The 11869-nt window shown below is 48.0% G+C and overlaps 2 protein-coding genes and 1 pseudogene across 2 annotated transcripts; all 3 read left to right on the forward strand.

Moving 5' to 3' along the window:
- The first annotated feature begins 226 nt into the window (after window positions 1-226).
- LOC119272268 lies at window positions 227-1665 on the forward strand (annotated as a pseudogene).
- Window positions 1666-2085: 420 nt separating this feature from the next.
- On the forward strand, window positions 2086-3744 carry LOC119272652 (caffeoylshikimate esterase-like). The gene is made up of 8 exons (XM_037554095.1): window positions 2086-2094; window positions 2175-2207; window positions 2308-2401; window positions 2495-2674; window positions 2750-2880; window positions 3018-3155; window positions 3253-3351; window positions 3490-3744. Exons 1-8 carry the CDS (start codon window positions 2086-2088, stop codon window positions 3742-3744), a joined length of 939 nt encoding a protein of 312 aa, XP_037409992.1.
- A 3921-nt stretch (window positions 3745-7665) lies between these two features.
- Window positions 7666-11022, forward strand: LOC119272270 (caffeoylshikimate esterase-like). The gene is made up of 9 exons (XM_037553788.1): window positions 7666-7909; window positions 8004-8036; window positions 8139-8232; window positions 8322-8354; window positions 8475-8621; window positions 8755-8885; window positions 9046-9183; window positions 10436-10534; window positions 10719-11022. The coding sequence occupies exons 1-9, from the start codon at window positions 7907-7909 to the stop codon at window positions 10938-10940; spliced, it is 900 nt and encodes a 299-aa protein (XP_037409685.1). The 5' UTR covers window positions 7666-7906; the 3' UTR covers window positions 10941-11022.
- Window positions 11023-11869: the final 847 nt, after the last annotated feature.

Here is an 11869-nt window from a genome sequence, read left to right on the forward strand (position 1 = left end):
TCAACAAATACCGAACCAGCATGCTCTCTGTTTGTTCACTCGATCACTGTCCTACGCCATGGCGCCTCCTCAGTCCGACGAGCAGCTCGTCGACGATCCTGCCATGGTGGACATTACTCCTCCTCACCCCGACGAGCATTTCGGTGGTGAGCCGGCCGTGGAAGACACCGCCCCTCCTCGATTCTCCGACGAGCAACAACTCGGGTGCGTGCCGCAAACCACGCTGATGCCGTACGCGGCCGTGGACTCGTCGCTGCGCGCCATGGCCGGCCAGGCCGAGGGCTTCGGCCGGCACGCCACGGCGGCCTCCACGGCGACGTCTACCACGTCACCATCCTCAATGGTACGCACGGCACCATCTCTCCACCCGTTAATTCTCTGCTGTATCACCATCTGCTGTCATTCTGCCATGGATTCATCGTACTGAAGCTGAACGATGTATTATTAAAGACGACGGGCCCGGCTCGCTGCGGGACGGCTGCCGGCGCCAGGAGCCGCTGTGGATCGTCTTCGACGTGTCCGGCACCATCCGCCTCGCGTCGGGGCTGCGCGTGTCGTCCCACAAGACCGTGGACGGCCGCGGGCGGCGCGTCACCCTGTCCGGCAAGGGGCTTCTTCTCCGCGAGTGCGAGCACGTGATCCTGTGCAACCTGGAGGTGGAGGGCGGGCGCGGGCACGACGCCGACGCCGTCCAGATCAAGCCCGGGTCCAGGCACGTGTGGGTGGACCGCTGCAGCCTGCGCGACTTCGCCGACGGCCTGCTGGACGTGACCTGCGGCAGCACGGACGTGACCGTCTCCCGGTGCCGCTTCTCGGCGCACGACAAGGCCGTGCTGATCGGCGCCAGCAGCGGCCACGTCGGGGACCGGCGCATCCGGGTGACCATCCACCACTGCCTCTTCGACGGCACGCGGCAGCGGCAGCCCCGCGTCCGGTTCGGCCGGGTGCACCTCTACAACAACTACACCCGGGGCTGGGGCATCTACGCCGTCTGCGCCAGCGTGGAGTCGCAGGTGCTGTTCACGCCAAACTGCTCATATCCCACATGCCATAAGCGTGTAGTGTGTAGTGCTAATCCGCACGGTTGGTCTGGCTACAGATTGTCTCCCAGTGCAACATCTACGAGGCAGGGGAGAAGAAGAAAATGTTCACGTACATGAGCGAACAGGTCTCGTATTACATTTACACTGGGCCTTACAGATCTGCATTCCATTTTTTGTAGCTGAAAAGCTTTGGGTTTGTGACTGATGCAGGCGGCGGACAGAGACTGCAGCTCAAGTGGGCGCATCCGGTCTGAAGGCGACCTGTTCCTGAACGGCGCGCAGGAGTACACCGAAAATGATTTGGAAACTGCAGAAGACGACCAGTGGGACTTCGAGGTCCGGGATTGCTACAAGCCGTGGTCGGTCCAGCCCGCGTCGATGGCGCTCAAGGAGCTCCTCGAGTCCTGCACCAGCTGGCAGCCGGTTCCGCTGCCGGAAGACGTCTGCTTCACAAGAGCACCTGCTGCTGCTGCTGCTGCTACGACATCTGTCTGAACCACTCTGAAATTTTAGAGCACGATCCAAATGAATTTACACGAACAATAACGAACCACCGTACTAGCATTATGTTTGACAGATATGATCAATCAATAACACGAACGATATCTGAAGCTCTGGATTCCATAGTCGATGCATTTTTTTGTGACCAAATCTGTGGATCTGATGATTGTCCTGTTGGAATAAGATTGCGACGTGACTCAGAATAGGTGAGCTGACTGTCCCACTGATTCTGATCGAATGCACTCGCGCAGATTTCTCACGCGCGTTGTTTTCCATGCTCGCCGTCGCCGGAGTTTAGTTACGCAAGTTGTAGATTTTAAATCTCCCGTTCGAAGGAATCGGTGTCACCATCTGCACACAGGCTCGTACTACGCCGTCCCATTCCGTTGGTTTGCTTCGGTTTCTTGTGGGGTTGGCCGATCTGTGTATTCTTTTTCTTAGACTAGAGCATCGATTCTATGTGTTCAAGGTGCAGTAGTATATATGTATGTACAGGCAGACATCATGTCAAGGTCACTTGTTCAAAAGGAGTTCTGAAGACATGGCCATGGTATGTTAAGGAGCACCCTAGAAACAGTGATTTCATACCATTGTGATCCAGGTCCAAACCCTGACATTTTCATTTTGCAGGATCAGTGCACCGATGATGTCAAGTATGAAGAGGTCGGTTCATATTTGCCGCAGCACTCCGAAGTTTAAACACGGTCTTAATTTTCATCGTTGCTCGCGTTTGCTAACTCTGAAGTCTGAACTCAATCTCTAGGAGTTTATCGTGAACTCCCGGGACACCAAGCTGTTCACCTGCGCATGGACGCCGCGCAATTCAGAGCCCAAAGCATTAATCTTCATCTGCCATGGTACCAGCGCAGTGCACTCCCCACTCTCTCTATCTCTGCTCAATCAATTCGTGGCAAAAAGAACAAGTGTTCTTCTTGGTGTCCCCTTGACAGGGATTGCAGCAGAGTGCAGTGTATCAATGAGAGATACTGCCTCCCGTTTGGTGCGCGCCGGGTACGCCGTCTACGGGATAGACCACGAGGGGCACGGCAGGTCGTCTGGCCGGAGATGCTACGTGCCGAACTTCAGCGACGTCGTCGCCGACTGCTCCCGCCATTTCATGAGCGTCTGCGGTATGGACGAACTATATACACCGGGCACACAAACTGAAACTGATCTCTGAATTGGTGGCGTCTGACCAATTTCAGATAAGCCGGAGAACAGGGGGAAGAAGCGGTTCCTGTACGGGATCTCCATGGGCGGGAGCATAGCGCTCCTCCTCCACAGGAAGGAGCCAGCCTACTGGGACGGCGCCGTTCTGCTTGCTCCAATGTGCAAGGTCTTCTCTGTTTTTTTCATTTTCCACCTATAATGAATCCTGCGGTATTTGACTTCTCAATGCAACACGGGGCGAGTTTTCGTGGTGATTTTTGTGTGCATGGTTGTTTGTTAATTCGTTATTCGTTATGGTATCAGATTTCTGATGACATGAGACCTCATCCGGTGGTGGTGAGCGCTCTGAAGATGGTATGCGCGGTGGCTCCCGGTTGGAAGATCATACCCATCCCGGACATCATCGACAAGGTTTGCAAAGATCCAGAGATAAGAAAAAAGGTACTCGGTCATATGTACTCAACTTTTTTAATGCTCTTAACGACTGGAAGAAACGGTGTTGCTGAATTTTCCTACGTGTTTGTGTATTTGCGTGCAGGTTCGCTCAAATCCGTATATTTACAGGGGAAAGCTCCCATTGAAGACCTGCCATGAACTCCTCATGGTGAGCCTGGACATCGAGAAGAACCTGCACGAGGTAATCTCCCTTCCTAGTTAGAAAACCGTCTAATTTCTCTCCCAGTCTGCCCACCTCATGGTGTGCCATGCGTGTAGTCTCAGTAACTTGGGTCCATGGAGAAAGACAGAGAAGCTACTAACGTTTTGGGATTGGCAGGTGAGCCTGCCGTTCTTGGTGCTGCACGGTGGAGACGACATCGTGACGGATCCTTTGGTGAGCAAGCTGCTGTTCGAGGAAGCGTCGAGCGGGGACAAGGACTTGAAGCTCTACCCTGGGATGTGGCACGCGCTCATGGCGGAGCTCCCCCAGGACGCCGAGCGCGTCTACTCCGACATCATCTCTTGGCTGGACCAGAGGGCGAATTGTGCAGCTAATGTTTCCGTAGTGAATACTGGCACGGCAAGCGCCTAGAAGATGCTAGTTAATTAATTATGCAATGCAAAATATGCCAAGTGTTCTGTTTCTTAGCAGATGTCAAGTGTCGTTTCATGCCGCTTGGGCAGGGTATGAAAGGTTGCATAATCCAGATGTGTTACTTGTAGGTTAACTTTGTTTTAGTGAAAACCAAGGTATTGAAAATGTGTGTATGCGGTTGCCACTTCTACTGGTATGCAGCTCTGACCCTAGTTGTGTATGGCATTCTCCAGTGGCAAAAACTATAATGTGTTCCACACGTTCAAGAATTCATTCAATTTACCAATTGACTTGTCGATTAATCCCTACTCTAAGGTCATTGAATAGCCGCTAAATTGATAAATCGGCCAATTAGCATATTAACCCTCTACTCGCCAGCTACGTTGCACGGATACTTGAATACGTATCGGATATGCGATACGGGGATACGCCCGATACGTCAATTTTTTAAAAACATGGATACGGGGATACGTTTATGTATAGATGTTACATATATTAATTATTACAAATATGAAGAAAAAAATTAAGGAGCTTCTAGGTCAAAGCATGCCTCAATACGATTACCCATTTCTTTTCTTGCACTTAGTCCACTTTCATTAATTGGTAGTGAGATTTGACTAGGTTTGTTGTTCCAATCAATACATCGACTTTCTCTTGCTCACCTTTCAATTGGATAAAAAATATTGACAGACATGTTTTCACATAAACTCACGCCCATGTTGGGAATCTTCAAAGGTGTGCCTTTATTATTGAGGGGATTTCACGTCGAACGAGGGGTTTCAGGTATCCAAAACGTATCGCAAAAATATCCTAGGAGTATCAAACATTATTTTCTTTTTTTAAAATCAAAATATCAAGGGATACTTACAGGATACGTATCAGGGCAGTATCCGATTGGATACGCGTACTTTCTGAAGTATCCGCGCAACGTAGCTCGCCAGCCAACCTAGCAGCTACCAGCTATCGATTTATTCAATAATCGTTGCAAGTGCATTTTGGCACTTCCATCTTGAGTATTGTGGTTGTTAGTCCATCTAAAAGGCAGCAACCCGCCTTTGTACAACATTGGGATTTCTTTTCCTATTTGGGGTCTTCTCCTCTACTTGAGTGGTATGTTATTCACCGTAAAAGAGTTAGGGCTAGGACGGTCCGAACTTTGCTTCACCGGCGTTTCCCTCCTTTGAAATGGAAGTGGACATTGCAGGGGCGATGGGGAGGCGTCGGACGAGTCCTGCAGTCCAGCGAAGGATCAGGCGGCATGGGCCTGCTCATCGGCGAGGGCTTTGGGTCGGGAGATAGCTTTGACATCCCAATGTGACACCTTCGCGTTCTACCAGCGCCGGCTGTGTCAGCCTCGTTGGTGGTCAAGGGCGACGGAGGATGCCACATACTAGCTCCTCCTCCTCATAGCGAGGACGTCACGAGCATTGTTGAGGAGGAGAACGCTGAAAGCACATTTATCCCTAATGATATTTTAATGTGATAACAATGTGGTTAGTGAAACTAATGACAATTACTAATGTTTATCTCATGTCATTGGTTTCTCTGAGTTTATTACAGGAAGATGGTTGACCTTTCATTTCAAAAGGGAAAAGACGTGGTTTTCGGACGACTAATTTTTTTGTTTTGGTTTCTCTGAATCATAGGACAACCGCACTATAGAGAAAGGTTGAGTTAGGCCGCCAGTACGAGCCGTCGGTGCGGCACTCCCCTACCAGAGCCCTCTTGACCTTGTTGATGATAGCTGGGAAGTCTTCGTGTACTAGAGCCGCAATTGTCTCCATCGAACCCTTGCATAGATCTGAAGCACCTGACCCTAAATCTCGCCACATGATGAGAAACCCTAACATCACTGTCCCGAGGAGACATCAAGAATCTACGCCAAAGCTCCGTCGACTATGTCCAAACGGACAAACTCGAGGAGGATGGAAGCCCGGAGACAAACTCAAAGAAGAAGCGTCGCCATCCACCCGAGCGCCCCTAAACATGGGGTCTTCATCATGCATATGGGGCCTAATGGTTTTGTTTGTGGACACTCCGTGCATTGGGGCCTTTTGCCCGTACACAAGGGGTTTTCTGGTTGCCATCGGTTACATCTTGGGGTTAACTATATAAAGCCCCTTGCTGCTACCTCCAACCCTAACCCAATTGTCTTGGGATGCTCCACCATTCTTACATAGCTTTTTTGCGCAATACTTTCAATCCCTCAATCCAAACTTGTTGATACTTCAAGGATTGAGAGAGCAAGACCTGATCTACACTCCCACCAAACCAATTTGTGTTCCACACTTGATTTTGACTTTAACACTTGTTACTTTTGGATTTTGTGCACCTAGGGGGTTAAGAGTCAAGGCTCGGAAGTTTCCTTACTTGTGGTGTGCTTTAAAAAGTTTGTAAAGGTGTTGTGGTCGCCTTCAAGACCATTTCCGAGTGATTCGAGACTCATTTGTCGCTACTCCTCCCATATGGGCAACTGGGGACGAGCTAGGCCCGGCGCAACCACTGCTCCACGAGCATCGTGCTAGGGACAACGGGCTCTGAGTGAGTAACCACCGATGGGGTGGCGGGAAGGCCTGTTTTCGCTTGAAACGTGTAGCCAAGGCGGTGGGGATGGTATCCGACTGCTCGAGCCACATGACCGGGACAGAGGAGACAACGAGTATCGAGGGAGAATCCACCGTTAGCGGCGACCGGGGGGGGGGAGGGCTACCGTTGTTTGAACCGTGTGGCCAGGGCGATGGGGACGGCACCCGGTTGCTCGGGGCATGCAGATGGGGGTAGAGGGGACCACACCTGACTGATCAAGCCGCGACGCCGAGCGGTGGGGATGGCGGGACATACGAGTCTCCACCCAAGATTGCCCGAGAGCAACGCGAAGGGCCATGTCCTCCGTTGTCCGGAGGTTCTAGTCGACCCGTCATCCTCCGATCTGGAGCCGGGCCTGGTGGTGGCTAGGAGACAGAGAGGAAAGAGAAGAAGAGGAGAGGCGGAGAGTGAGCGAGGAGTTTGATGGATTGCGCATAGAAGGGTTTGTGAGGACAAGTAGGCCAGTTCTGATCGACGTGGCGAACATGCCTAAATAGCTTTATATCCACCCGATATTTAAGCTGGATTTTGAACGGTCCGAGTAGTCCGAACAAATGTGAGTGGTTTGGGAAGGCCCCTTGGAGATGTTGTTAGGCCGTTAGAGTATCACCACAAAAGAGGCTTACCTTGTTTCCCGTAAAAAGGGTATACAACTGGTGCGGATTATCTGAACCTGAGCTCATGTGAGCTCGATTGAATAGTAAATTAAAAAAAAGAAAAGCAATTAAAAAAATCTGAATTTTTTTATAACAAACATTGACAAATGTTTTGGTTGCTTGCAAACTTTCATCATGAATGACATTTGTGTAATATGTGGCAAACAAAAAACAAAATCAATCCTTCAAAAAAGTTATTTTCAAAAGCACTTTCGAGTGCTGATTATGTTTTGTTTTTTGCCATGACTTTCACGAATGCCATTTCATGATGAAACTTTGTAAGCATCTAATATATTTGTCAAAAAAATACAGTTTTTTTCTTTAGATTTACTGTTCATACCGAGTTTATGAGCTCGAGTTGAGAAGGACACTTTGGGTATACAGCCTTGGTAATCACGAATCGCTTTCACGAGTTTACTCTTTACTGTACAGTAGTACTCCTATGACATACTGTTGTCTTCGATGAGAGCCTTTGACTAAGCCTTCAGGCAGATGCAGATCATACCGTGCCGCTCAACCATATCCGCTGCGTGTACCATTTTACCTCTTCTCCTTGATGCATGGGAACCTCCCTCTCTCGCTTTCGATGGTCCGAGTTTGGTTCATCCGTTGACCAGGCGCCCTATCTTCCCAGCACGATGTTTTCCGCTGAGGCAGCGAGATTAAACAACAGAAAACGTGCATTCTTAGTGCTGAAGCATGATGCGTTTCTTCTCTGAAACCCGAAGAAAATTCCTCGTCTCAACCAGTTGGCGATGAACTTGTCTCCAGGCAGAAAAGTCCGTATAGGCGTATATATATCCAGCACCACCCCTCGTGTTCCATCTTCACAGGTCGCTTGCTGCTATCTCAGAGATCGCCTGGGGGCTTGGATCGTTTGACCTATCCATCCACACGGCGTTTCGAAAACCATCCCCATGGTAAATTCAGAAGCGGCCCGTTATTTTCTCTTCCCTATTTCATGTTACTTTTGTGCTCTACGAATCTTAAGCTCCGGTTTTGTGATCTCTGCAGGCTAACTACAAAGATGATATCAAGTATGAAGAGGTGTGTCCTGTGTCCTGTGACCGTTGATCAGAATTTTTCGAAACCGGTGATCTTTTATTTTTCTTTCCTAAAGCATTAGATGCAAACTTCAACTTTGGGCAGGGCTTCACCCTGAATTCACGAGGCAGCAGGCTCTTCACCTGCAAATGGACGCCCAAGAAACAACAGCGCAAGGCTTTGATCTTCATCTGCCATGGTACCATCCCATCCTCCATGATTTCCATTCTGCAGCTCGTCAAGCTTGTAACAAAGAAGTAGAGAAAATTCATTCGTCCAAACGTGTAGGCTATGGAGGAGAGTGCAGCATATCGATGGCAGGTACCACTTCTATTCTTCAGTGTTACAATTCTATTCATCGATTCAGAACGACTTCACCATCCAAGATGGACGAGGTGAAATTTCCGTTACTGTCAGCTAACAAACTCCACGCAAATTCAGACACCGCCGCGCGACTGGTGCACGCCGGCTACGCCGTCCACGGGATAGACCAGGAGGGCCACGGCAAGTCCTCCGGCTCCAAGGGCTACATATCGAGCTTCGGCGACATCGTCAAGGACTGCTCCGACTACTTCAAGAGCGTCTGCGGTAAGAACAGAACAGAAGAACATAGCTTCATTTACAGCTCCATTATCTATGCAGATTGCAGCGAAATTGCTCTATTTTTTTCTATCTTTTAAACTGAAAGCCTGAAGGGGTTTCGATTTGGCAATAAACTCAGAGAAGCCGGAGAACAAGACGAAGAAGAGGTTCCTCTACGGCTTCTCCATGGGCGGCACCGTGGCGCTGCAGGTCCACAGGAAGGACTCCATGTACTGGGACGGCGCCGTCTTGCTCGCTCCCATGGTCAAGGTCCGCTTCTTGACGTGATCGACATGCCATGCTAGTACTGTAACCTGTCAAATTGTCCTGGAATTCTCAAAATGAAACTTTTATATGATCTATCGCCTGATGGCTCGGTCATGTCCTCTGAAGATCGCTGAACTTTTTCTTTGTTCTGCGGTGGCATCAGCTTGGCGATGGCATGCGGCCTCATCCGGTGGTGGTGAGCGCTCTGAAGATGATCTGCGCCGTCGTGCCAAGCTGGAGGGTCATCCCGGCTCCAGATCAGCTCGACAAAGTCTGCAAAGATCCCCAGTTCAAGAAAGAGGTAATATAAAACTATCGACACGGACAACCATTGACCTTACGTTGAGATATGTGCAAGACTTCATAGTTTTTTCGACGTTAGGAAGAAACACTACATTTTTCCTCGATATAAAACTATCAACACGGAAAACCATTGACCTAATCTAACGTTGCGGTAAGATTTCATAGTTTTTTTTAACTCTGGGAACACACACTACAATTTTTGCGATGAACAAACTACTACTCCCTCCGTTCCTAAATACTTGTCTTTCTAGGCATTTCAACAAATGACTACATACGGAGCAAAATGAATGAATCTACACTCTAAAATATGTCTACATACATCCGTATGTAGTAGTCATTTGAAATGTCTAAAAAGACAAATATTTAGGAACGGAGGGAGTACAATGTGGTGAACTTTTCCGTAGATCTGTATAAAAATATTCTTTCGTAAAATCAACCGGATTTTTTTAACATGTAGAAAGACAATTTTATAACCCGGTGAACATATCTTGTAGATTTATAATGACATATTCTCATAGTAAGCTCTCTGGTCTGCTACATGTTAGAACGAAGAAAACATACCAACATTCTAATAGAATGTATAAATGCTTTGTGCTCGTTATATTTATAATAATTTTCCTTTTTCACAATGTGAGAAACTTGTTACAAATATAGTCCATAGAGATCTCCGGGGTTTCCTCTCCTTGCAGTGCTTCGGTGCAATCTATGAAAATGCTAAAAAATGGTATCAAAGTTATTGGAAAAAAAATCAACAACCTTGATACTAGAATGTTGTGATTTGAACATAGATGATTGATACAATATTATTCATGGTTCAATCACTTTGCAGGATTTTAAAATCTTCGGAATAGGAAAAGTTAATATTTGAGATGTCATGTCCACTTTAATCCGTAGGCATTTTCTATCAGGTCTTACATAATGCTAAGAATCCTTAGGAATTAGGTCAATGTTGGCACAACCCTTAGGAATCTAGTGCATCTATTCTTGCGAAACGAATGCTAGCATACGCGCAAATCCCATAGGAATCCTTCAAACCAAATGAATCCTCACTGTCTGGGTTTCCCTTTTTGTTTCTCAACTCGTGGATTGAATTTTAAACTAAAATTTTGTGGTGTGATAGACGCATCTGATACTAACGGTGGGATTTGGTTTTTCAACAATTTGTTGTAGTAGTTTTATTTAAGTAGCACAGAAGCACCTTAAGAGGAGGAAGCATCAGATATGTTCTCACTCGCTGAAATCTTTCACAGATTCGTTCCAACCCATACATGTACAAGGGAAACATGGCGCTGCAGACAGGCCACGAACTCCTCGCGGTCAGCCTAGACATTGAGAAGAACATGCACGAGGTACATACAGTATATATAGTGCAACCTCTGTAACTTCTTGCAAGGCATTTTTTGGACTTAACATCTTACATTAAGTTATAGAGGGAGTAGAAGCCGATAATACCATTGACAGATCATTATCTTAGTCTCAGCATTGTGTCCGTGCAATTCTGTGCGCCACTTAATTATTAATATAATTGTGTAGGTCACTTTGCCGTTCTTGGTGCTGCAAGGGGAGGACGACGTGGTGGCCGATCCTGAGGGGAGCAGGCTGCTACACGAGAGGGCATCGAGCAGGGACAAGACCTTGAAGCTGTACCCCGGGATGTGGCACGTTCTCATGGCTGAGCCGCCGGCCGATGTGGAGCGGATCTTCACAGACGTGATTTCGTGGCTCGAGGAGAGGGCGGCGAGCGCCGGCAGGTGATAAAATGTGTAGTGTAGGTGACTGCTTTGCAGAATGCAGAGATATTCTTTTTCTTCGATAGTTTATTGCCTTATAATGTCAACCACTATGTGTATCATTCACACTTTGCATGACTAGGATGTATAAAGCCAACATCAACACACACACAAAAAAAAAGACTGCCGAAAGACATGTCAAAACGAACAACAACATAAGCAGCAACAATCAAATAGAAATCATCGCCATTGACACCCGAATCACGAGAAAGGTATTTCAAAAGCGGTGTATCCAAAACGGAAATAATGGGTGAGCGCTGCCGTTCCCATATCCAAGGATTTTAAGCCCCAGTCCAAATAATGCCTTCCGTGAATAAATAACGTGGAACATGAGCATTACTAGGCACAATTCATGCAAGTCAGACCTAGAGTGGCTCCATTTTCTGCAAAAAAAGTCATTGTTGCAATCTAGATCGTCGCGGCTTAACACTCGTACAACTCTTACATGGACATTGCCAAGCAAATCGAACATCCCCATGTATGTGAGGAGCAGATCAAAGCACACCTGCCAACATCAACAAGGTCACCAATAGTGACATGAGCCCACTCAAAGAACCATCCAACAGCTCGCCTTAGGGTATTGGCCAAATATGACATGTCATCTAATTGCAGGCATTAAGCCATCGGTGCCGCCAAGAGCCCACATGGGGCCAACTGCCGTCTATAGCGAAGGCAATTGACGATTGTTGAAACACGAAGCCGATCAACCATGTGCGATGCTCGTGTGCGATGCTTGTGTTGTTCAACCATTGTCACACGCCTCATGTTCGTTACCAACGTGCATCCAGACAACGGAATTGGTAGGGAGAACACGTAAAGCCCCGAGCACCCGCCCTCACCATGTCTCACATTACGTTGTCTCACCTTCACCGCCAACCTCGTGTCCGCCGCGAA

The sequence above is a fragment of the Triticum dicoccoides genome, chromosome 3A (genome assembly GCF_002162155.2).
Source record: "Triticum dicoccoides isolate Atlit2015 ecotype Zavitan chromosome 3A, WEW_v2.0, whole genome shotgun sequence".
NCBI classification, from domain to species: Eukaryota; Viridiplantae; Streptophyta; class Magnoliopsida; order Poales; family Poaceae; genus Triticum; species Triticum dicoccoides.

Bases quoted from the DNA above. Each gene is read 5' to 3' on its own strand.
- LOC119272270 (XM_037553788.1), top strand. The intron at 8,233-8,321 runs GTACCATCCCAT...CCAAACGTGTAG, and splicing joins TTTGATCTTCATCTGCCATG to GCTATGGAGGAGAGTGCAGC. The intron at 10,535-10,718 runs GTACATACAGTA...ATAATTGTGTAG, and splicing joins TTGAGAAGAACATGCACGAG to GTCACTTTGCCGTTCTTGGT.
- LOC119272652 (XM_037554095.1), top strand. The intron at 2,402-2,494 runs GTACCAGCGCAG...TCCCCTTGACAG, and splicing joins ATTAATCTTCATCTGCCATG to GGATTGCAGCAGAGTGCAGT. The intron at 3,352-3,489 runs GTAATCTCCCTT...TGGGATTGGCAG, and splicing joins TCGAGAAGAACCTGCACGAG to GTGAGCCTGCCGTTCTTGGT.